Consider the following 25,782-nt stretch of genomic DNA (forward strand, 5'->3'; position numbering starts at 1 on the left):
TTACCAAAATTGCTATGAGTCTGTCACGTTTCCAGGGCAGTTTGGTGGGTGCGGTGGTCGGAGATTGCATAGGGGGAGTGTTTGAGTCGATCTGGGGACCTGTGGCACTCCGGCCCATCTTACGTCAGGTTGAGGATCTCGAACAGAGTAGGTTAAAGGCATGTTTTAAGGATCTTTGATCGTTGGCGATAATAACATTTATCTGTAGTACTACAAGAATACCAGTAGTTGTAACTACAGTCCGTCCCACGGGGAACAACGTTTTTATGCAGTGGAATTTACTGCAAGTTATTTAGTTCTGAGCCGATTGTTTTCTAAAGTGTACATAAAAATAGTTTTTGTTTTTTTTAATTTCCAAAAAACTTTTACTTTTTTTCTTATGTCAGACCAAACTGAAATTATTAAAAAACCCATTTTTTTAGGAGTGTGGTACGAACAACAGACGGACATTTAGACAGTTATCAACTCTCTCTAACAGAACTTTACAGACCAATCTATATAAATTATGCTCAATCGCTGCCTACCAAATGGAAAAACAATCCTATGTTTCATGTTAAGTACTTTAATATATTTTATATTGATAATTTTCAAGTTCCCTGACAACACCTGTTTACATAGTAATCACTAATACGCACACTACAGGAAGAAACCTGTCAGCAACTACATATTTGAACATTATTGAAAGGGGTTGCTGTTAAGTTTCTTCTGCTGCTGAAATTTAAGCTGGAGTGTTTGTATATTTTACATTTATGAAGGTTACATCCGTGTAGGAAGATTTTTCATTAAAATATGCTTTTCTGTTTTGTAGACTACAAACATATGAAAGATGGCAAGAAAAAACATGTGTTGTGGTACACAGATGATACAGCCATGGCTCGGAGAGTTGCAGCATCACTCATCAGCAGGACAGATCTGGATCTCAAGGATTTAGCAAAACAGTTCAGTTTGTGTTGTCATGTAGCCCGAGGGGGGTGGGGGGGGGGAGGGGGAGATGTAGCTCTCTAGTAGAGCACTTGTTTGAGGTACAGTGAGTCATGAGATCAGTCCCTATTAGTGCCCCTGACTAGTATATATAGAGAATGGGCAAACGGGAAATTCTGCTCGGCAAACCTAAAGACGGAATTTCCCATTCTTACCTTCACAGGATAAAGACGAAATTGTACATCATTAGCTGGTTGTTTGGTGCGCAGTCGGTTGGAGATCGATCCTTGTCGGTGGTCCCATTGGTCTAAATCACGCTCTCCAGCCAATGCACCACGACTGGTATATCAAAGGCCTTGGTATGTGTTATACTTTCTGTGGGATGATTGACATCCAATAGCCAGTGATTAATAAATCAATGTGCTCTAGTGGTGTCGTTAAACAAAACAAACTTTAACTTTTTTTTAACTCTGGTTATTATAATTATTTTTTTCCTGCAGTCCATACAAAATTAAAGGTAAAAGGAATATATCTGTTATTTTCCCTACATTGTATGATGAACTAGAAGTCAAATGAATGATTTTGCAATGTATCTATGCAATGTATTGTACATGACATCAAAAGTCATAATCAGCTAGTATATGTTTTTCTCTACTTAGCTTTAGTCAGTCGTCATAATCAGCCAATAAAAACACTTGTTGGATAAAATGTAGTATTCTGTGTAAGGGAAAGTACATATAAAATATCCTTGCTGCTTATTCAGTAGAAGTAGCCTGTGTGATGGCACCAAAAAAATCATCTGCAAACTTATATGGTTTTGCCAATTCACACAGTTTGCGAATGATTTTTTTTGGTTCATACCCCAATGAATGTAAAAGAAATAACAGACAATCCTCAACAGTAAAGTGAATGTGATGTGAGTGGGGGAAACTCAAGAAGTTAAATGATTAAGTAGAAGTATTAAGAAGTAGAAGTATTACGAGGAGATGCCACTGGGAAGAAATGATCAAGTGGAATTTAAATGTGTTTTTAAATTTTGTTTTCACATTATGGTAAAATATTAACGATGTTACATTATTCTAAGAATATTTCAAAGACAGCAGTCCTACATGTAAGCCAATGTTAATATTTTTAACTGTTCAATTAAAAGTTTTTTATGCATTTTATGTTAAACATATACTTCGGGAACAACAATTGATATCTTTTAACATATTATGTTGACATATGTTTGTCTGTAATTAAATAACATTATGACAGAAAACTTATTTTGACAAATAAAAAATACATATAATAATATGTGATTATTGAAAATTCTAAATATAAAAGGGTAGCATTTAGCTCAGTCGGTTGGGTTCTCGTCTGAGGTGCTTGCATCGCAGGATCGAAACACCTTAGTGGATCCATTTAACTGATTGTTTTTTTTCTCGTTCCAACCAGTGCAAATTGGTCAAAGGCTGTGGTATGTGCTTTTGCAGGATTGAACCACCTCAATGGATCCATTTAACTGATTGTTTTTTTTTACTTGTTCTATCCAGTGCACGACAACTGGTCAAAGGCCGTGGTATGTGCTTTTCTGTCTGTGGGGAAGTGCATATAAGAGATCCCTTGCTGCTAATGGAAAAATGCAACTGGTTTCCTCTGATGACTATATATCAGAATTACCAAATGTTTGACATCCAATAGTCGATCATTAATTAATCAATGTGCTCTAGTGGTGACATTAAACAAAAGTAACTTTCTAAATATAAACATTTTGCTTCAGATTTTCTGATGAATATTACGCAGAGCCCGACAGAGGCTATGGTGGAAATGTGGTCAAAGTCTTCAGCGCTCTGGCCAATCCAAATCTTACAGACGTCTTGCAGCCAGCCAGGGAACAATTTGATGGAAGTGGTTCCTATGGCAACGGTGGCTGCATGAGAATAGCCCCAGCTGCATTATTTGCATTTAGTGACAAATTTGAAAAGCTGCAGGTTGGTAGTAGAACTGCATACATGTTTGTAGGATATGAAACTCGTTTCAATTTTGTAACATTTTTATGTCCCGAGTGAAATAATTTTCAATTGTCACGAGCTTTAGCAAGTGACAATGAAAATTATTTCACGAGGGACATACACATGATATGAAATGGTAGCGAGTTTAATATCCTATATCACTTTGATATGTACCAAGATATTTTTAACCATATGGGTAATAAATACTATTATAACACCACTCACTCTGACAGCTTTACAATTGTTTCTTTTTTTATCAGAACATCTTAGTGGAGATAAAGAAAGTAACACTTTCCAACCAACAAGCAGTCATATCATTGCTTATTCAAATAAATTAACATTTGTGGGTTTTTTGTTCAGGAGATCTTAGATAAGGTAACAAAAATATTGCACTCTCAACCCCAAGCAATAATAACAACTCAAATAGATTAAAAAATATTTTTGTTCAAGACATCTCGGAGAACATAACAAAAATAACACACAAACCAGCAATTATAACATTCAATGAGATAACATGTTTGTTATTTTGTTCAGGACATCTCGGAGAAGATAACAGAGATAACACACTCTCACCCCCAGGCGATCCAGGGAGCCGTTCTTCAGAGCAGTGCTGTAGATCTTGCGCTGCGTCTTGACAACACACACGATGTCGACACCGACATATTCATCGACACTCTTGCACAGCGAATCAAACCGCTGGAAGAAAACCACAAACCAGAGACAAAATCAACTTCACCTACTGCCAAGAAGCAAAAAAAGTGAGGAGGCTGCATACAATATCAAAAATGTTTTTGTTTTTTTTCAAGTGTTTTCTTTTTTAGCATAAAATAATGTTGTCAGATGTCATCTGAAATGATGTAAAATGTCATTTATCAACCATGAGAGGCGGGGAATGTAGCCCAGTGGTAAAGAAATTGTTTGATGTACAGTTGGTTTGGGATCAATCTGTTTCGTTGGGCCCATTAAGCTATTTCTCGTTCCAGCCAGTGCACTACGACTGGTATATCAAAGGCTGTGGTATGTGTTATTCTGTCTTTGGGATGGTGCATATAAAAGATCCCTTGCTACTAATGGAAAAACTGTAGCGGGTTTCCTCTCTAAGACTGTGTTGAAATTATGGTACCAAATGTTTTGACATCCAATACCTGATGATTTCCACATCAATGTTCTTTAATGGTATTGTTAAACAAAACAAACTATTATCAGCCATGCATTTAGGTTCCCAAAGTCTCACTATTTGTGCATGGTCAAGTAATTAGTTTTAACCTAGTTTGTACATGGTGAGAGTTCTTCATTAGATTAATGCTACAGGTCTCTCTGTTAAATAATCACCGACCTTGGTGGTGTTGTGGTTAAGCCATCAGACTACAGGCTGGTAGGTACAGGGTTTGCAGCCTAGGAACCGGCTCCTACTCAAAGGGAGTTTTAACGACTCAATGGGTAGGTGTAAGACCACTATACCCTCTTCTCTCTCACTAACAATTAACAACTAACTCCCTGTCTTGGACAGACTGCCCAGATAACTGAGGTGTGTGTCCAGGACAGCATGCTTGAACTTTAATTGAATATAAGCACGAAGATAATTTGAAATGATTTTTTTTTTTTTAAAGAATCCTAGATCCACACCTGTTTTATATTTAAATATGGTATATTGTTTTCAGATTTTTAAAGATTAGCCATATGTTTGCTATCTATTTCATGCAGACAATTTTGTAATTATAGATCTCGGTAACAATTAAAAAAAATTTCAAACTCATTGTAATTATAAGGAGTTTTTATTAATCATGAATTTAGCAGCCTAGTTTTGCAATAAATTACATAACATTTATACATAACGATTTTGTCGTTCATCTGTCAGTTATGCAAAACCAATATCGACATGAACGACGGATCATTCGTGCAAAAACTATAATCGCTAATCAGAAAATGTAAACTGATGTGTTTTGGCTAATATAACTATTTTTGGAATAAAATAATAAGAGAACAGGCCTAGCATTGCAGGTGTGAGAAAAAAACAATATATCCATTTGAACTTGACATCGCGGTCAATTACAAAGTCTGCACTGTCATTAGAAGTGTCAAAAACATTTAGTAACATAGTCGCACGTTCCCTTTGATCATTTCGCTACGTGCGGAAAACAATACGCGATTTGGAAATTAAAGCGGTTTATGAGTATTTATTAAACGTTACGCTAAAACTGAGCTCATGAAAGGAGCATTGAACAGTGGTTTAAGATACATTGTTGATCTATATATATATATATATGTTTTAAAGGTATGTAATAAATACAGAACCACACATACGTTATTTTTGCTTCCTATTTATTGCACGTTTATTGCAGTATTGCGGTAAATATTCTTGCGCACAATAAACTCATGCAATAAATAGGAAGCAAAAAAACGTATGTGAAGTTCTGTATATTTATTTACTTTTTGACACCTGTGTGGTTACGTTGAAATATATGCATTAATTCTGAAACATGTATTGTAATGAAAACAAGTACAACCCTTGCTAAATCAGTTTATTAAAATATGACATACACAGAAAAGAAAATGCTACGTTTAATAAGGACTTTAAAATAACGAAGTGGAAATTAGAACATGATGAAACACTGAGTTGCAGCATCGATTGGATCAATCAAGGATTCGCAGAACTTCGGGTCTTTCCGTTCAGACCCCAAAGCTTCCGGGAAATCACCGTTCCGTTCAGACTGTTGTTTGGCGCCAACAAGTACTCCCCTGTAACAGAACCGATGGGGTAGTGTGCTGAAATGTAAATGGCATCTTTCAAGTTAGTCCCCGCATACCAAATAATAATATAATTTAGTATTTATAATAAGAATTTGGAAAAAAGCTACGAAAATCGCCCATCTTAGATTCTCATTTGATTACCGTTGCCGGTTAACCTTTTCATTTGTATCTGAACCACTGGAGAAAAACGTTCATGCAAACACTAAAACCACACGAACGACATATCGTTTGTCTGAAAAAATCAAATTTTATGCCCTGTTTATGACTATATATAACTATTGGTATTATTACAATAGTGTTTGTTGAGTTGGGGGGAAAAAACATATTTATTAACATATAAACAAGTGAAAGTGAGAGAACAAATATTTTGTATGGTAAACATAGCTCATAGTTATGAGTCCTACAGGATATATTACTTTCAATGGATTAAAAATATGTATACAGTCAGACCTTGTTATAATGACTACATTCGTCCCTAGATTAATACTTTGTTGTTGCTACACATGTACGGTATGTTGAATGTCTCATGAGTTATCTCCCTTGTCATAATTATAAGAAAAAATACTTCTTGATAGCTATAATTATTATAATATCATAATTTTAACAAAAGACTCAGTAGCATTTAGATAACTAATACATTGCAGTTATTATCAAAAACAACAAATACAAAGCCATATAGTGAAAATCCTCAAAATCAGACACTGTAAACTGGAATTCCCTCAAAATCAATTTTTTGCATGGTTCCTTTTTAAATATTAGTATAGAGCATAACCTGTCTAAAATGGATACTCCTTAAAACTATACTTTTACATGGTCTCGTGGGTGTCTGGTTTAGAGGGGTTCCGCTGTACATGTATTAAAATATGTTTAAAAAACCATTATTAAATCTGTTAATCTACATGTATATCAAGGGGGCACTCACTGTCAATCATTCACTGGTTAAAGACATCTATGATTGGTATGTGCATCTGTTCTGCCTATTTACAGTAACAGATCACCATAAAAACAGAAGACGTAATTATTTGAGGTATAATCCTTTAACTGAATGACAAATGGCTTGTGTTTGAAGCCATACATATCTCCATATTTAGCAGACATTAGTATCTCAGACATCACGTCACAATGTGAGCTCGTGGTAAAATCAAGGATGCCAAATGGCTGTGTGCATACTGCTAACTGTGGTTGTGGACAGTGCCTGTTATTCCTAATGTGTTCTGTCAGTGTCGGAAGGTATGAATTCTGCTGTAATGAACAGAATAACAGTGATGTACATATGATCTTAAAACTATTTGGTCAGATGGTATAAATGTAGTAACAATTGTCATTGGACGAGATCGGACTGTACTCATTTACTTTTTTGTTTTGTAAATAGCTCATATTTTTTATTTTTTTTATTTTTTTATTATCCCCAAATCAAGCAGACAATGTCAAGGTTGGGGAGCCTCGAATCATTGCTGTACATGTTCAATCATGATTACGGTTGATACAATAATTTATTACATTTAAAAATGTATAGGCCTATGTCTGGTCTTCTGCTATAATGAAAGTGAAGTGCATCACATTATCTTTTTCTTACTAGATTAATTTGGTAGTGAATATACGTATTAGCATTATTTAATCAGACAATACTCAATATAATAAAATAAATTATTTATCATTTGTGATTTAACTTATTTTAAATCAACAAAATAGATAGTTTCTATTAAAAATTGTTTTAATTGTGATGCTTTGCATGTTGGTGATTTTATAGTATTTTCTGATATAAATGCTCTTTATCTACATACAAGAAAAAAATCCAGAACAAAACAGAACTATAAAAAGAAGAAAAATATTTATATATATGAATTCACAGACACTAGTTGGTTTTGATCTGGGGGTGGGCGAGAATGAAAGAAAAAATTAGGGAAAGGAAGAGAGAAGAAATATAGAAGTAAAAACAAGCAACACTTGTAATGTGCTAGCAATTCCAAACAAGTTGAAAGGGAAATTAATAATTTAAGGAATAAAAGTATCAGTTGGAAAAAAAAAGAAGTTATTTCTCCAATTCTTAAATGAAGAGATTGAGCCATGTTTCCCAATGTATATTAAATTTGACGTACTCACAATTTTTAATATGAATATATTTTTCAATTTAAAATTTGTTTTTCAGGATATGTTCAATGTCATTTATATGTAAATCTCTGTGAAGTATTTTCGTATTATAAATATAATATTTTATATTGAATATTAACCAGTTCACTACATAAGTTAGTTCGCCATCCACAATCACAAACATGATAGCTTTTTTATTGAATGAGATGCCAATTCCTGTTTTATTAAAAATCCACTTTTCAACAGTTTCTCATAGGTTTCTTACTTTATTGCAGTCATAAAAAAGGTGTTGTAAAGTCTCTGGTTCATTATTACAAAAAGTGCATTTATTAGAATCTACGTAATGAATCATATGAAGAAATGTATTAGTGGCAAGAATTCTATGAAACAGTCTGTACTGGAACCATCTTAAAGTTGTATCTTTCAGACATTTAAATGGCAAAACATAATATTTCCCCCAAATATAGCAATTGCAGTTCAAACCCTTATTTGCATATTTTATCTGTGAATTTGGAATTATGCTTTTATAGTTCAACATGTTGTACATGTCTTTACTTCCAGTATTTTTATTTAGCATAATTTTCAATTTGAAAGGCAAAATTGGGCTTTGAATGGAAACAGATGTTTCATCAATAATGCTTATAGAATACAAAAATGATTTTATAGCATTCACTTATTATCCGTAGTTCAAAAAGTTAGTTTTGACATCATATTTATTTCTAAAAGCTTCAGATGTAAGGATATTTCCTTCAATGTCAAGTCAGTCGTGTATGAAAACAATTCCCTTTTTTATGTAGTTACCATATAAAAACGGTTTATTGTCTTTTAGTATCTTAGTATTATACCAAATATTCAGTCCTTGAATATCTTCAGTAATCTGTACACTTTGTTTTTGTTGTATTGTTAACCAACTAAATAAAACATCTTTCCAAAACAAGTTTTTAATACTATCTTTTTTTACGTATAATGAAATAGTCCCCGTGTATAATTAGGTCCTTAGTATTTATACCAGTAGTAGATTGAAATAACTTTACCCATTTATTGTTATTAAGATAAAGTTGTTGTATCCATGATGATTTTAAAGATGTCATTATATTCTGTATGTCAGGCATTTTTATACCCCAGTGTTTATAATCTTGGGTTAATACTTCTCTTTTAATTTTTTAGGGTTTATTTTGCCAAGTCAACTGCAAAAACATTTTATTTAAGTTTTTTATATTTGTTTGTGACACATTTGGTAATGCAATTAATAAATATTTTATTAAGGGTATTATTAATGTTTTTATAATTGTAACTCTACCTAAGACAGTCAGCTTTCTTGGTGTCCAAAGTTTCATCAAGTTCTGGATTTATTTTAACTTAGAGGTAAAATTACATGTTATCATATCTTCAAAATTTATTGTAAAATTAATTCCAAGTAACATAAATTGATTTCCACCCCATTCTAATTTCCAGCATGTATGGTGGTAGACTTCTTTACTATGTTTTTTGCTGCCTGTCCAGATTGCTTTTGACTTGGTGTAATTTACTTTTAGACCGGAGTTTCCAGAATAGTAATCAAGTAATGACATGGTACTGAACGATCCGTTAAGAGTAAAAGTAGTATCATCAGCGTATTGAGATATTAGATATTCTTCACCATCAATAGTGATACCTTTGATATTTGCATTATTTTAAACTAAAATTGAGAGGATTTCAGAACAAATTATAAAGATATACGGTGACAGGGGGCCTCCCTGTCTACATCCTCTTTCTAATTTAAAAGTTTCTGATTAATAAACATTTTGCAGAACACTAGAAATGGAATTTTTTGAAAATGTTTTAATCCAACATTTTATTAAACTTTTAAAATTAAATATTTCTAACGCTTTTTCAATAAAAGTCCATGATACCGAGTCAAAGGCTTTTTCAAAATCCACTAGTACTAACAGACCAGGTATATTGTGCATTTCAGTGTATTGCATTAGGTCATATATCAAACGTATATTCTCTCCAATATACCTTCCTTTTATAAAACCTGTTTGATCTTTATCAATTATTTTATTTAAAACCATTTTAATTCTATTTGAAATACAACCAGCAGCTATTTTGTAAGTGCAGTTCAAAAGAGTTATTGGTCGCCAATTTTTAAGAAATTGTCTGGGTTTATTTTGCTTAGAAATACATGTTATTATGCCCAGTTTTTGCAAATGGTACGTTTCTTCAATACTATAGCTGTATTTTATTGCTCTGACTATAAAATGTCCCAAATCAGCCCAAAACATTTTGAAAAATTCGGCTGCGAATCCATCTGAGCCAGGGCTTTTTTCGTTCTTCATGTTTTTAAGTATGTTTAAAACTTCTTCATATGTTAATTTTCCTTCTAGTGCTTGTGCTTCTTCATTTGTTAGCTTATTAAAATTGTAACTGGATAGCTCCTCAACTATGTTAGTATTTGATTTTTCAGTTGGTAAAAACATTTGGTTTCCGTTAAGGTATCTTTTTGGTCTGTTACTACTGTACTGTTGTTTAATTCTATCCTTGATATTAATTTGCTGTAGTAATTTCTGGACTCCATGTTACAGATATATTTAGTTGGCTTTTCGCCCTCTTCAATCCATTTTGCCCTGGCTCGGATGCAATGTCCTTTAAGTGTTTCTCTTGTCAACTCTTATTAGTTCATGTTTTTTATCTTCTAATATGTTTATGTCTGTAGTATCATTTTCTTCCAATGATTTTATTTCTTCACATAGATTCGTTTCTAATTCATTATTTTTCTTCTTTTTATAGGCCGAATAGGATATTGTTTTCCCCCTTATTTCCATCAATAATGTTTCGAGGAACAATTGCTCATTTATTGTAAACTGTATTTTGTCTTTTGGAAGCAAGTCGATGTATTCTGGATTATAGATTAAAATGGCATATTGAGAAGTTATGTTATTTATAATATCTTTAGTAATTTTTACATACTCTTTGTCTGACAGCAATGAATTATTAAATTTCCATAGACCATGACCCTTTTGAACTGTATTTAACTTTAAGAGCAATATTACACTAAAATGGTCTGACCTACATGTGTGTATAGCTATTGTCTTTTAAAAAGTTTTCAACATGTGGCATCAAATTATTGGAAATAAGGAAAAAGTCTAATCTAGCTAGTTTTAATGGGTTTGATTTCCTCCAAGTATATCTTCTTAGTGTTGGATACAACTCCCTCAAAGGATCCTTCAAATCAAATGTTTCCATAAGTTCTAAAAGTTTCTTTCGTGCTTTTGGATGGTTATTATGCAGATAGTTTTTCGTGTCTAGATCTTGATTAAGTACTAAATTAAAATCTCCACATATATATTTGTCATTTTCAAACTCTTCTATATCTTGTAGAATATTTACAAAGAAACTCGGATTATCATTGTTTGGTCCATATATATTTATTATTGTTATTTGTTCTTTGTTGATAGTGATACCCAGTATTATAAAGTTTCCTGAATTATCAGTTATCATTTTGGGTATTTTATATTCAAATGTATTATTTAACATTATCGCAACTCCTCTAGCATTACTGGAGAAAGAGTTAAACAAACATTTGTATACCCACTGTGTTTCTATATATGGTTCTAAATCAAGGGTGAAATGAGTATCTTGCAAACAGTAAATATCAAATTGTTTACATTTTAGATAATTTAAAATATCTTTTCGTTTCTGAGAGTGCCCTAGTCCCTGGCAGTTTAGTGTCATAATTTGTAAGCAGCCATGTTACATATTTGATACTCTGAATATAAAACATATTTTTTGTTATTTTTAAATCTAGCTTGTTTGGAAGTGAAGCATTAAGTAGACAGGAATAAGTGATGCAATGTGTATTTAATCTTACAGTTAAAAAAGGTGAAATATTGGTAACCAGATCAGTAGAAATAAAAACAGGAGGGAGAAATAAAAATAGTATATTGCGAAGTTTGAATAACATAAACATTTACAAGTAGGCCAGATAAGGAGTCTTACAAAATGAGATGGTATGATGCCTAAAACCTGGTCATATTTGCTGCATCAGAAAAGAAACCCACAAATGAGGACAGAGACTACTAATCTGTGCACAGATAAACAGACAAAATGTCAAAACATAGTACAATGCTACTCAATCCGGCCAATAATAATAGTAGTGTTAGTTATAAAGCTAACAAAAAGTCATGTTACTGCCCTAAAACCATCAACATGTTAGACTTGTTCTCTATTTACATGTAAATACACCAGTGTCTCCACTGAAGACAGCTACAGCAATAGCCTGTGTTTGAAGATACATTTGTGGATAAATTAATTGTTAAATATTATGTCAATGCGTGCACACACACTCACACACCAACATATTCAAGTATTGTGATTATTCAATGCTGACCAACACACACACACACACACAGACTCACACACCGACATATTCCAAGTATTGTGATTATTCAATGCTGACCAACACACACATACACACACACACACACACCAACATATTCAAGTATTGTGATTATTCAATGCTGACCAACACACACATACATACACATACACACACAGACTCACACACCAACATATTCAAGTATTGTGATTATTCAATGCTGACCAACACACACACACACACACACAGACTCACACACCAACATATTCAAGTATTGTGATTATTCAATGCTGACCAACACACACATACACACACACACACACAGACTCACACACCAACATATTCAAGTATTGTGATTATTCAATGCTGACCATCACACACCAACATATTCAAGTATTGTGAGTATTCAGTGCTGACCAACACACACACACACACACACACACACACACACACACACACACACACAGACTCACACACCAACATATTCAAGTATTGTGATTATTCAATGCTGACCAACACACACATACACACATACACACACAGACTCACACACCAACATATTCAAGTATTGTGATTATTCAATGCTGACCAACACACACACACACACACACACACACACAGTCTGTATCATCTAGACAACATGTTGATCAATGAAAAATAGCAACATTTAAATGACAAAAATAATAAGCTACACAATGTTGTTGTTTTTTTGTAATTTCTTTTTCTTGAGTATGCAGAATGTGAAACAAGTACACATATTGTGTCTTCAATTGTGTATGTTTAAATGAAGAAACACGTGACACTCACTCTACATTCTGGTTTTTATTTCAGACTGGATACATACTGTTCCAAGTTGCAGCAGATTCGAAGTTTCTTACCGCGAAGTGACGTAACTCCATCCGAGGTGGAGGAAACATTAGGTAACTGTTTTCAAAACTCACTCACTACACATTAAAAATGTGCTCACTACACATCAAAACTCGCTCACTACACATCAAAACTCACTCACTGGACATCAAAACTTGTTCACTACACATCAAAACTCAGCATAAACAGCAATTATGTTTAAAATAACTGGTGAATTTCTCATCTGCTTGTAAGATTTTCTTAAAAATCCATGTTGAAATCCATGCAGTAATCATTATGGATTACATTTACTTCTGAACACCAAATACAGGTATATGAATATCAACAATCCATTTTTTTGTTGTTGCAGTTTGACAGTTTTCCTAAAGCAAAAGTGGATTGTTAATTTTTTTTAATTACTGTATTTGAGCATCATACATGTTGAAATTGATACCATTTATTTTACAAGTCGTTTCAAAATCTATCCAATGACCAAAAGAGAGTTTGATATATTTTTAAAGGTTAACATGTATGTTTTCATTTCCAATAAAGCCTATTTCAGTGTTATGAAAGGTATTGAAAATCCTCCATGAAATAGCTTTTTGGCTAAAAGGAAAAAGTACCATTGAGTTAACTCCTTAGAAACGTTATGTAATTCATTTGATTTTCCATGACTGTAGCTGTGTAATGATGTTCTAAAAATGATCAAGAATTACATAATGTATTGTTATGGGTTTGTGTATATATTATTTAGTGCTATTTATTACAATATTGTGGTATACATAAGAAGTTGTAATTAAATTCAAAGATTACGCTTGGTATGAGTGGTAGTTCTGCATGAGCGAGCAGAGCCGTGTTTCAATGACTGATTGATTAGCTTGGATTGGTGTTATATAATAAGATTGGCCTTTAGTGAGTTTTACAAACTTCTTAGCTTATGATTACCCAGAATTCAGGGTTAGAGAGGAGAGAGAAGTTCAGTTGATGTGTAGACCTGCTGGCAGACGGTCACTATGCATTATGATATTTGTAATCCATGTTGGAGACAATACTGTGTATTGATATAGTGATAACTTGTTCCACGTCGGAGACAAAGTATAATATATGATTTGCTCGCTTGAACTTTGAATTGAAGAATATGTGCTTTGCTTATGTGACTTTATGGAAGACTTGTGTGCACTGGATCTTGATGATGTGATTTGATTGAACTTGGACATTCCTAGACTTTGGGTAAATATAACCTTGATTGTGGACTTTTGCATTATATTTGTTTGCCCACTTGTATTTGTATATTCATCTGCCAAATTAGAAACTGTCATACTCTGTATTTGTATATATCTTATTGTCTTCCTATTAAATATTCATAAACTTTGTTAATTTGTTGTGTGATTCATCACTTTCAATGCGTGTTATGGGTGAGTGTTGGGAATCCCCCTTTTTCCAAGGCCCACTCGTAACAAAATGGGGGCTCGTCCGTTTCGAACCTAACTTACTTTTCTAAGGGGTTTTTGTATTTAATTGTTTGCCATATTCCAAAACTTTCCTGTACTAATACAAAATTTGACTTGGAAATCACAACAAATCGGTTTGCATATTATGTGATAGCATAGGTAGCTCATTCATTTTTCACCATGAGTTTTGATGTTGCTTTGTTCGCTAAGTCTATGACTCAAGATTCCATTCTTGAATTAGACAAACCTGAATTATGGGCTTTGGTAGAATACCTGGAATTAGATTTTGATAGAAGTGCTAAGAAAGGTGCAATATTAAGCATTCTCTTCCATTATTTGAACGAACAGCTTGAGGAAAAAGTTATGCAAGAAAGTATGGGAGGAAAGTTTGGTGAGAGAGAGCGTGAAAGACAGTTTGAGTTAGACAAGTTAAAACTAGAGTTAGAACGAGAAAGAGAGGCAAAAGAAAGACAGTTTGAGTTAGACAAGTTAAAACTAGAGTTAGAACGAGAAAGAGAGGCAAAAGAACGTGAGTTTGAGTTAGAAAAGTTAAAGTTGGAAAAAGATACACAGCTGCAGTTAGCTCAAGTGGAGATTCAACATAGACCTAATCATCAGGGGCCAGATATTTCTAAATTCATTAGATTTGTCCCAAGGTTTCGTGAAAATGAGATAGATACCTATTTTGACCATTTTGAGAAAGTTGCTAGAAATTTGAAATGGCCTAGGGATTGCTGGACAACTTTGTTGCAAAGTGTACTTGTTGGTAAGGCCCACGAGGCTTATGCATCTTTATCTGTTGAACAAAGTGCAGACTATGAGGTAGTCAAGGAAGAGATTTTGCGAGCTTATGAGTTAGTGCCTGAGGCTTACAGACAAAGGTTTAGAAATTACAAGAAATTTGATAACCAGACTTTTGTTGAGTTTTCTAGAGTCAAGGAGACTACTTTTGATAGATGGTGCACATCTAAGGAGGTCAACAAGGATTATGACAATTTGAAACAGCTAATCTTGGTTGAAGAGTTTAAGAGGTGTAGTCCTACAGAGATTAAGACATATTTGGATGAACACAAGGTTGATACTTTGAGAGATGCGGCTGTTTTGGCTGATGAGTTTGCACTGACCCACAAGAGTTTATTTTCTCGCAATACTCAGTCTAGAGGTGGTAGTACCACTAATCATAGCTTTCAACCCGGAAGTTTTCGAGGTCATGGTTATGGTCAGTCTTCTCAAGGTCAATTTGGAGGTCAATCTAGTTACTCTTCTATGGGTAATAGTGGACAGGGACGAGGTCAGACTAGGAATTTCAATAACTCTAGCAGTTACAGTGGCAATCAGAGAGATAGTGGCAATCAGAACGCAGGTAACTATTCAGGACACCAAAACAGTAATTCTTCTAAGAATTCAGTTCTGTTGGATCGGAGTACTATGGATGGTCAGTTGGCAGGGCCAATGTGTAATTACTGCAAGAAATACGGTCACGTTAAAAGTGGGTGTCGTTTGTTGGCTGAAAAAAACCAAAATTATCTTAAGTCTCCCAATGCTTGTGCAAATGTGTTTGTTAAGCCACCAAGTAGTTGGTTAGGCAAAGAGGTTCCAGTTGAAAAGACAAAAGGTGAGATGGAGTTAGATAATAAGGCATCGTATGATCCTTTCTTGTCTAAGGGTGAGGTTTCTTTGTGTAATGGTGATGCTGCGCAAATCACTATTCTTAGAGATACAGGTGCATTACAAACACTTATCCTAGAGGGCACACTTCCTTTGTCAGATGAGACTTATACTGGTACAAGTATTCTTATGCAGGGTATTGAGTGTGGTTTTGTCCATGTACCTCTTCATAGAATTGAGCTTAAGTCTGAACTTGTCTCAGGAACAGTTGTTGTGGGAGTCAGAGAAAAGCTTCCAATTTCTGGTGTGGATCTTTTGTTGGGAAATGATTTGGCTGGAGGTGAGGTTAAGCCTAGAGATTCACTGGATTCAAATATTTGTGATGACCCAATTGTTTGTGATGACCCCATTTGTCATGAGGACGGAGTTGTTTATGAAAAACCTATTGTTTGTGTGGATTCAGTTATTTGTGAGACTTCAGATAACGTAGAAACAGGATCAGACTTTGTAGATGAGATATTACTTTATCCTTCGTGTGTAGTTACCAGGGCTATGGCTAAGAAGGACATTCATTTGGATGATGTTCAGCCAAAACAAGTTGATTTGTCAGAAGATGTGTCAGTTGACAGAGGTGTATCAGTTGTTGAAGCTCAATCAGAGTTGATTGGTTTGTCAGATACATTTATGTGTGACTTAGACAATGAGAATATTGGTGAAGTTGATAGATCTGTTAGGAAATCTCAGAGTGATGACATTCCTAAAGATATTTGGACCAGAGAGAAACTCATTCAGAATCAGAAAGCAGACCCAGAGTTGAAAAAGCTTAGAAATAAGGCTTTGTCTGAGAAAGAGATTGAAAATGTGTCTGTTGGATACTACTTGGATCAGGACATTTTGATGAGAAAGTGGAGGCCACCAGATAGTCCTATAGATCAGTTTTGGCAGGTACAACAGCAGATTGTGATACCTAGTTGTTATCGTAGAGAAAGAATGAAAGAATGGTATGATAGAAAAGCTGTCAAACGAGAGTTTGAGCCTGGTGAGAAAGTTCTAGTACTGTTACCACTACAGGGTAAACCATTACATGCTAAGTACTTTGGTCCTTATACAGTACAAAGAAAAGTCAGTGACACAGATTATGTGATTAATACTCCAGAAAGAAGAAAGTCAAACCGGTATTGTCACATCAACATGATCAAAAAGTATCATGAAAGGGGACAAGATAGCATTTCAGTGTGTACGTTGAATGTCAAGGCGGACGCCTGTGATATTACATCTGATCAGGAAATACTGTTTGAAGGTGCAGATGTACCCACAACCAAACTTAACAATTCAGAAATTTTGGACAATTTAGATCTTAAACTATCCCATCTTTCAAAAAGTCAAAAACAGGAGATCATAGCTTTACTTTCTGAATTCAGTCACTTATTTCCTGATACACCCTCACGTACTGATATGATAGAACATGACATAGATATTGGTCACACTAGTCCAATTAAGCAACATGCATACAGATGCAATCCTATCAAACTAAGGCAAGTGAACAAAGAGATAGACTATATGTTAGAAAAATGACATCATTCAACATAGTAGTAGCCCATGGAGTTCACCAATTATCCTTATACCTAAGTCTACAGGAGGAGTTCGACTCTGTAATAATTTTAAGAAAATTAATGCTTTGTCAAAGACAGACTCCTATCCATTACCAAGAATAGATGATTGTGTAGATCGTATAGGTAATGCTAATTTTGTAACTAAGTTTGATTTATTGAAAGGTTTCTGGCAGATTCCATTGTCATCAAGGGCTAAACAAATATGTGCATTTTGTACCCCACAAGGTTTATATGAATACAATGTGATGCCTTTTGGACTAAAGAATGCCCCAGCTACTTTTCAGCACCTGATCAACAATGTCACCGCTGATGTCGACCACTGTGACGCTTACATGGATGACGTCATCGTAGCAACAAAACGATGGGAAGAGCACATAGCAGCGATTCGACATCTATTTGAGAAACTGTCACAAGAGAAGTTAACTGTAAATTTGAGCAAAACAGACTTTGTCAGGGCAACAGTGATCTATCTTGGACATGTTGTAGGTCAAGGCCAGTTGAGACCTGTTACAGCCAAAGTGGAAGCTATCACAAACTTTCCTACACCCAGAAATAGGAAAGAAATCATGAGATTCCTTGGTGTTGCAGGATATTATCGAAAGTTTTGTAAAAACTTCTCCCAGATAGCAACACCTTTGACCAGTTTATTGACGAAGAATACACAGTTTACTTGGAAGAAAGAACAACAGGATTCTTTCCAGAAGATCAAGGCTGTATTGTCAAATACACCTGTGTTGATGACTCCAGACTTTGAACAACAATTCACGATTTATGTAGATGCCTGTGATGTGGGAGCGGGAGCTGTATTACAGCAAGATGACGTCCACGGCATTGAACATCCCATTTGCTATTTTAGCAAGAAGTTTCTGAAGCATCAGAAAAATTACTCAACTATTGAGAAAGAAACACTTGGTTTGATATTAGCACTACAGCATTTTGATGTGTATGTGTCTACAACAGTGTGGCCTGTAAAAGTATTTACCGACCATAATCCGTTAGTATTCATACAACGGATGAAAAACCAGAATCAGAGATTGATGCGTTGGAGTATTATGTTGGATACTTACAACTTACAAATCCAACACGTCAAGGGATCATCCAATGTCATTGCTGATGCACTCTCCAGAGGATTTCCTGAACAAGCCAATTAATTGATTATGAACTGTGATATGTGAAATATTGAACAATATAGACATTCAGTGAATGATAAAATTGATGCTTTTAGTTTTCAGTGTATTATGTGTGAATCATGAATTCTGGGCATTTTGTTGTTTTTATGAAGAAGTTTTTCATAATAATTACTATTATAGAAAACATTCTTTCTTTGAAGGGGGGGAGTGTTATGGGTTTGTGTATATATTATTTAGTGCTATTTATTACAATATTGTGGTATACATAAGAAGTTGTAATTAAATTCAAAGATTACGCTTGGTATGAGTGGTAGTTCTGCATGAGCGAGCAGAACTGTGTTTCAATGACTGATTGATTAGCTTGGATTGGTGTTATATAATAAGATTGGCCTTTAGTGAGTTTTACAAACTTCTTAGCTTATGATTACCCAGAATTCAGGGTTATAGAGGAGAGAGAAGTTCAGTTGATGTGTAGACCTGCTGGCAGACGGTCACTATGCATTATGATATTTGTAATCCATGTTGGAGACAATACTGTGTATTGATATAGTGATAACTTGTTCCACGTCGGAGACAAAGTATAATATATGATTTGCTCGCTTGAACTTTGAATTGAAGAATATGTGCTTTGCTTATGTGACTTTATGGAAGACTTGTGTGCACTGGATCTTGATGATGTGATTTGATTGAACTTGGACATTCCTAGACTTTGGGTAAATATAACCTTGATTGTGGACTTTTGCATTATATTTGTTTGCCCACTTGTATTTGTATATTCATCTGCCAAATTAGAAACTGTCATACTCTGTATTTGTATATATCTTATTGTCTTCCTATTAAATATTCATAAACTTTGTTAATTTGTTGTGTGATTCATCACTTTCAATGCGTGTTATGGGTGAGTGTTGGGAATCCCCCTTTTTCCAAGGCCCACTCGTAACATGTATAAATAACAATGTCATCCTTTATTTGAATAAAGTAGGGACGGTTAGCAAAGGTATCATATGTCTTTAAATATTAATAACACACACGTCTTACCAGATAACAACTGTCAGACAAATAACTGCATCTCTTGGGTTGAGATTTCCAGGTGTCAACAGTCACTGATAATAGATTCTCAGTGGCGGCTCCAAAAAATCCATTTGGGGGGGGGGGGGGGGGGGGGCATTGACATGAGGTGGAATGCCAAGGGAACTTTGGGGGAGGTTTGGATGGATTCTCTTTGTGTAACAGTTATGAATAGACCAAACTTGGTTTGTATATTTGTGTTTTCTGTCCAGGTAATGACATTTCGGCACTGGGGTCAGCACCTACAGTTGTTTATAGTTTTCCATTAGCAGCAAGGGGTCTTTTATATGCACCATCCCATTGCTGCCCTTTGTGTAACAGTTATGAATAGACCAAACTTGGTTTGTATATTTGTGTTTTCTGTCCAGGTAATGACATCTCGGCACTGGGATCAGCACCTACAGCTGTTTACGCATTTCTCAAAGCTCTGAAACCAATCAAGGGTATCGAGGTAAGATTCTTTGTCTTTTAGTAACTTGCTGCAATTATGGTTGTTCAAGCTTGACAGTATTGGATAGAATTTGTTATCTCCCCCCCCCCCCCCCCCCCCACCCCCCCACCCCGAGTCATCTTGTGTAGTTTGTAGGGAACAATACTTCACATGAACTGTCATTCTGTCATTACTTATCGATTTCAGTTAAAATTTACTACCAATTTATGTGGTGAACCTAGTGTTTTCCTTAGCTTGTTTTAGCATAGTGTGCCACCATGCCTCAATAGTCTAGCGCCATCTTGCCTTAATCAGCACCATGCTGCCCCGACAATAAACAAGTATTTTTCAGTAATTAATTCTAAAATTCCTTTTATAAAAACCCCGAAAGAATGTATTATTAATTAATAAAAGGTACCTGTTATATATTTTTCCATTCATTTATTTTAATTTCAATTAATTTGTTGTCTTTAATGAAAAACAAGTGCCCTAAAAATGGTGCTAATGCCCCAGAAGTGTTTAGTCTACCATACCATGCCAATATCCTTGAGAAACACTATAAAACCATTATAAGTTCTATAATTAAAACTTGCAAACTGCTGAAGATACCAGATTTAAAAAAACAATTACTATTGTTGTTTTTGTGACTATTAATTTTTGCATATTTATTGATTGATGCTATTTTGATTTCCTTCACCTAAGCCCCCCTCCAACCCCCCCCCCAAAACAAAATAAATAAAAATATTGGACTCAGATGAAAATTTCAGAATTGATGCTGCGATGGATTTTTGTGGTTGGGGTGAATGGGTGGGAGGGTTGAAAAGCATGGTCTGCACAGACAAGGAAGGTACCGGTATTTAGATATTGTTTTGTTTTGTTGTGTCCTCCTTATCTACCTTGGTCCCTCCGTATCAGGGCGACCAACCTAATGGAAATATTTTTCCGGAATTGACATATTTTAAAAATAACAACAACCAAAGAGATACATAACAATAAATATTTTTTATTATTTATTGGAATGTTATGTATTCAATAATAAAAGTTTAAATAAATCCATATAAGTGGCAGAATTTTTCTACTTCCTTTTTAAGCATAGCCCTACTTTATGGTTTGTCTAGTAAATATATTCATCAGTGTAAATAAAAGTTACTATACCTAGTACAGCAATTAACAGCATTATCACACGCACACGCACACACACACACACACACAGACAGACAGACCAAACATCACCACAAAAAACCCCCTGAAAGCCCCACTTTATTAGCAAATAGTAAGTACAATTTCACTCCCACCAACAGATTAGTAATAAAGTGACAAACTTGGGACTAATGTTATTTTTATGTAGGTACATTGCCACATTTGCACTATTTCATCAGTGGGGTCGAACTAATTTGTGGTTAACTGAATCGGGAACAAAACGTCTGGTACCCACATTAAGACTGGCTATCGTTCTGCATTACGCTTACATGACTATTAACCGGCCTCGGTGGCGTCGTGGCAGGCCATCGGTCTACAGGCTGGTAGGTACTGGGTTCGGATCCCAGTCGAGGCATGGGATTTTTAATCCAGATACCGACTCCAAACCCTGAGTGAGTGCTCCGCAAGGCTCAATGGGTAGGTGTAAACCACTTGCACCGACCAGTGATCCATAACTGGTTCAACAAAGGCCATGGTTTGTGCTATCCTGCCTGTGGGAAGCGCAAATAAAAGATCCCTTGCTGCCTGTCGTAAAAAAGAGTAGCCTATGTGGCGACAGCGGGTTTCCTCTAAAAACAGTGTCAGAATGACCATATGTTTGACGTCCAATAGCCGATAATAAGATAAAAAATCAATGTGCTCTAGCGGCGTCGTTAAATAAAACAAACTTTTACATGACTATTAGCGTAGCACTTTTCGTGGCAAAATCTAACAATGGTTTGTACTTACTTTTTTTTAATAGTTTTACTTACTTGAATGAAACAAGATTGGTAGGTATATTAATTAATTAATATTAATGGCATGAATGTGTCACAGATTACTGGTAGCCAAATGGTATTTAGTGAAATGTTGCACTTAAAATCATACGAAAAGAATTTAAGAAGAGATTATGGATCCGTTTCTTTTGTTTTCGTACGATCGCAAGGTTCTGTTATATGTTATAAGTTGCATGCATCGCCATAGAACCGATATCTGCCCCGTAGTAATTACTGTATGATATTTGAAATATCTTTAAAATGAATACATAAACTACATAACAAGTAAGACAAATTTCATACATGGCTTCAGTTTACTCGATTGCCAAAAACATTTCCATTGGTCAGCTGTTGACAAATACAGCCAATAGACAAACGTCTTAGTAATAGCACAAGACAGTTGACAATACCAAGTTCAGAATGATAAACTCTTGTTTAATAAACTTGGGATTTAAAAATATAGAAAATTAAAAATATATTCAGAAATGGTTGCTTCCAAAAAAAATAATGATAGCGAATTTGGAAAAAATTCTGGATATTTGGCATTAATTCCGGAATTCCGGATTTTTTGGAAAATTCTGGAAAGTTGGTCGCCCTGGCCATAGTATGCCTTCTTTTGCCTTGATACACTAAATGACAGCCCAGCCCACCCCACCCCTATGAAGTCATTTGGATCCAGAGTGCCATGGTGTGTCACATTACTATTTGAGATGGCGCAGCATTATTTTACCATGAATTTTTTTTTTAAAAGGAGAAATGTTGCCAAGCGAGGTCAAAATCAACACATGCACTGACCAGAAATCAGCATTTTTTCTTTTGGTTTGTCTTAAATTATTTTGGGGTGTAAAATGTGGGTGGCAGTACAACCGTAATCAAGGCACAATGATAGAGGGCCTTTTCCAGGTAATTCCGATACATTATAATACTGTAATTAAATATATGGAGTGCATAAAATATTCCTTCCTTCCATCTCCAGATAGTGGCACTTTTAAATTTTAAGATGGGGGAGCAACAGTCCTCACCCCCTTAAGTATTGCCCTGCTTACCTAAACGCTTTCAATTCAATACTTATTTCTAGTAAGCATGGCTGGTTAAAAACAGGTTATACTTAATCTTTTTTCTTTTTTTCTTTTTTATTAGGACAGAAGTGGTTTTGAAAGGACAATTATCTATGCCATCCACATGGGTGGGGATACCGACACCATAGCGACCATGGCCGGTGCCATCGCTGGAGCATTCTACGGACTGGAGGCCATTCCGGCATCATGGCAGGTATCATGTGAAGGGGTTGACGATGCCAAGAAACATGCCGAACAGCTGCTGGCATTACAGACACAGACAACCAGCTTGTAGGGATTGACACGGAAAACAGAGTTATTGGGATTGACACAAACAACCAAGTTATTGGGATTGACACAAACAAACAAGTTATGGAGATTGACACAAACAACCATGTACCAGATTGACACAGACAACCAAGTTATAGGGATTAACTCAGATAACAAAGTTATAAGGATTGACACAGACAACCAAGTTATGGAGATTGATACAGACAACCAAGTTATGGAGATTGATACAGACAACCATGTAACAGATTGACACAAACAACCAAGTTATAGGGATTAATCAGATAACAAAGAGGATTGACACAGACACAGGTTGACAACCACAGATTTATAGGGATTAACAAGTAACAGAGATGACAGACAAAGTTTATAAGGATTGACACAGACAACCACAGTTATGCAGGAGGGTTGACACAGACAACCCATTGGGTGACACAGAGTTATTGGGATTGACACAGACTCAGATGCAACCAAGTTGACACAGACAACCAAGTTATTGGGATTGACACAGCCAACCAAGTATTGGGACATAGCCAACCAAGTAATAGAGATTGACTGATAACAAGTTGTAGGGACAGATAACCACAGACAACTAAGTTATAGGGATTGACACAGACAGACAAGTTATTGGGACTGACAATTGGGATTGATACAGACAACCAAGTTATTGGGATTGACACAGACAACCAAGTTATTGGGATGAGTATTGACACAGACAACCAAAGTTATTGGGATTGACACAGATATTTGATGGAGGTTGACACAGACAACAAAGTTATAGGGATTGACAAGTTATTGGGATTGACACAGACAACCAAGTAACAGATATTGATGCAGACAACAAAGTTATAGGGATTGACACAGACAACCAAGTTATTGGGATTGACACAGACAACCAAGTTATTGGGATTGACACAGACAACCAAGTAACAAATATTGATGCAGACAACAAAGTTATAGGGATTGACACAGACAACCAAGTTATTGGGATTGACACAGCCAACCAAGTTATTGGGATTGACATAGCCAACCAAGTAATAGAGATTGACTCAGATAACCAAGTTGTAGGGATTAACTCAGATAACCAAGTTATTGGGATTGACACAGACAACTAAGTTATAGGGATTGACACAGACAGACAACCAAGTTATTGGGACTGACACAGACAGCCACGTTATTGGGATTGATACAGACAACCAAGTTATTGGGATTGACACAGACAACCAAGTTATTGGGAGTGATACAGACAACCAGGTTATGAGTATTGACACAGATAACCAAGTTACGGGTATTGACAGACAACCAAGTTATTGGGATTGACACAGACAACCAAGTTATTGGGAGTGATATAGACAACCAAGTTACTGGGATTGACACAGACAACCAAGTTATTGGGATTGATACAGACCACCAAGTTATGAGGATTGACACAACCCAAATTACAGGTATTGACAGACAACCAAGTTATAGGGATTGACAGACAACCAAGTTACAGGGATTGACACAGACAACTAAGTTTTTGGGACTGATACAGACAACCTAGTTATTGGGATTGACACAGACAACTAAGTTATTGGGATTGATACAGACAACCAAGTTATGGGTATTGACAGACAACCAAGTTATAAGGATTGGACACAGACAACGAAGTTATAGGGATTGACACAGACAACCAAGTTAATCCACACACTTCTCCTGCTTACAGTTAATACACACCTCATAGCATTCAAGAGATATAGCAGCCCACTTTTCTCAAACAGTGTCTTTGAAAGACAGTAAGCACCCTGTTGGCCGACATTATAATATTGTATAATGATGTCCAACTCTAATGTTTGAACTGCACACATAATGAGGAGCCAGTGTTTAAGCTGCAGTCAAAAATTAATTTGCAGCTAGACTTTCATGCTTGGAATATGGCGTATGGATTGATTCACACTACTAGGATTGCTGAATTTCACCATCTTCGTAAAGAAGGTACAAGAATTGACCTGGTTCCAGATGTTGTGTATGAAATATAGTATCCTACCATCAGGCCCATAGGAACTATATCTGGAGGGAGTGGTAGGACACAAGACACAGTTTTATCTTTATTTATATAGAATCTGTATGTGTAACTCGCTGACACAAGCTACTGTATACTTTGTAATCAGTTTTGTATGTGATGTTTAATCATGTATGTTCTATGGATCACTGATCTGAAATAAAATGTATTATTATTATT

At 35.3% G+C, this 25,782-nt stretch overlaps 1 protein-coding gene across 1 annotated transcript; it reads left to right on the forward strand.

Annotated features, from left to right (window-relative positions):
* The first annotated feature begins 4 nt into the window (after window positions 1-4).
* Window positions 5-23,833, forward strand: LOC121383937 (ADP-ribose glycohydrolase ARH3-like). The gene is made up of 7 exons (XM_041514042.1): window positions 5-147; window positions 809-938; window positions 2,684-2,894; window positions 3,450-3,673; window positions 12,946-13,034; window positions 20,199-20,281; window positions 23,356-23,833. Exons 1-7 carry the CDS (start codon window positions 15-17, stop codon window positions 23,566-23,568), a joined length of 1,083 nt encoding a protein of 360 aa, XP_041369976.1. The 5' UTR covers window positions 5-14; the 3' UTR covers window positions 23,569-23,833.
* The last annotated feature ends 1,949 nt before the right edge of the window (window positions 23,834-25,782 follow it).

This window comes from Gigantopelta aegis, chromosome 10 (assembly GCF_016097555.1).
Source record: "Gigantopelta aegis isolate Gae_Host chromosome 10, Gae_host_genome, whole genome shotgun sequence".
Taxonomy (NCBI): Eukaryota; Metazoa; Mollusca; class Gastropoda; order Neomphalida; family Peltospiridae; genus Gigantopelta; species Gigantopelta aegis.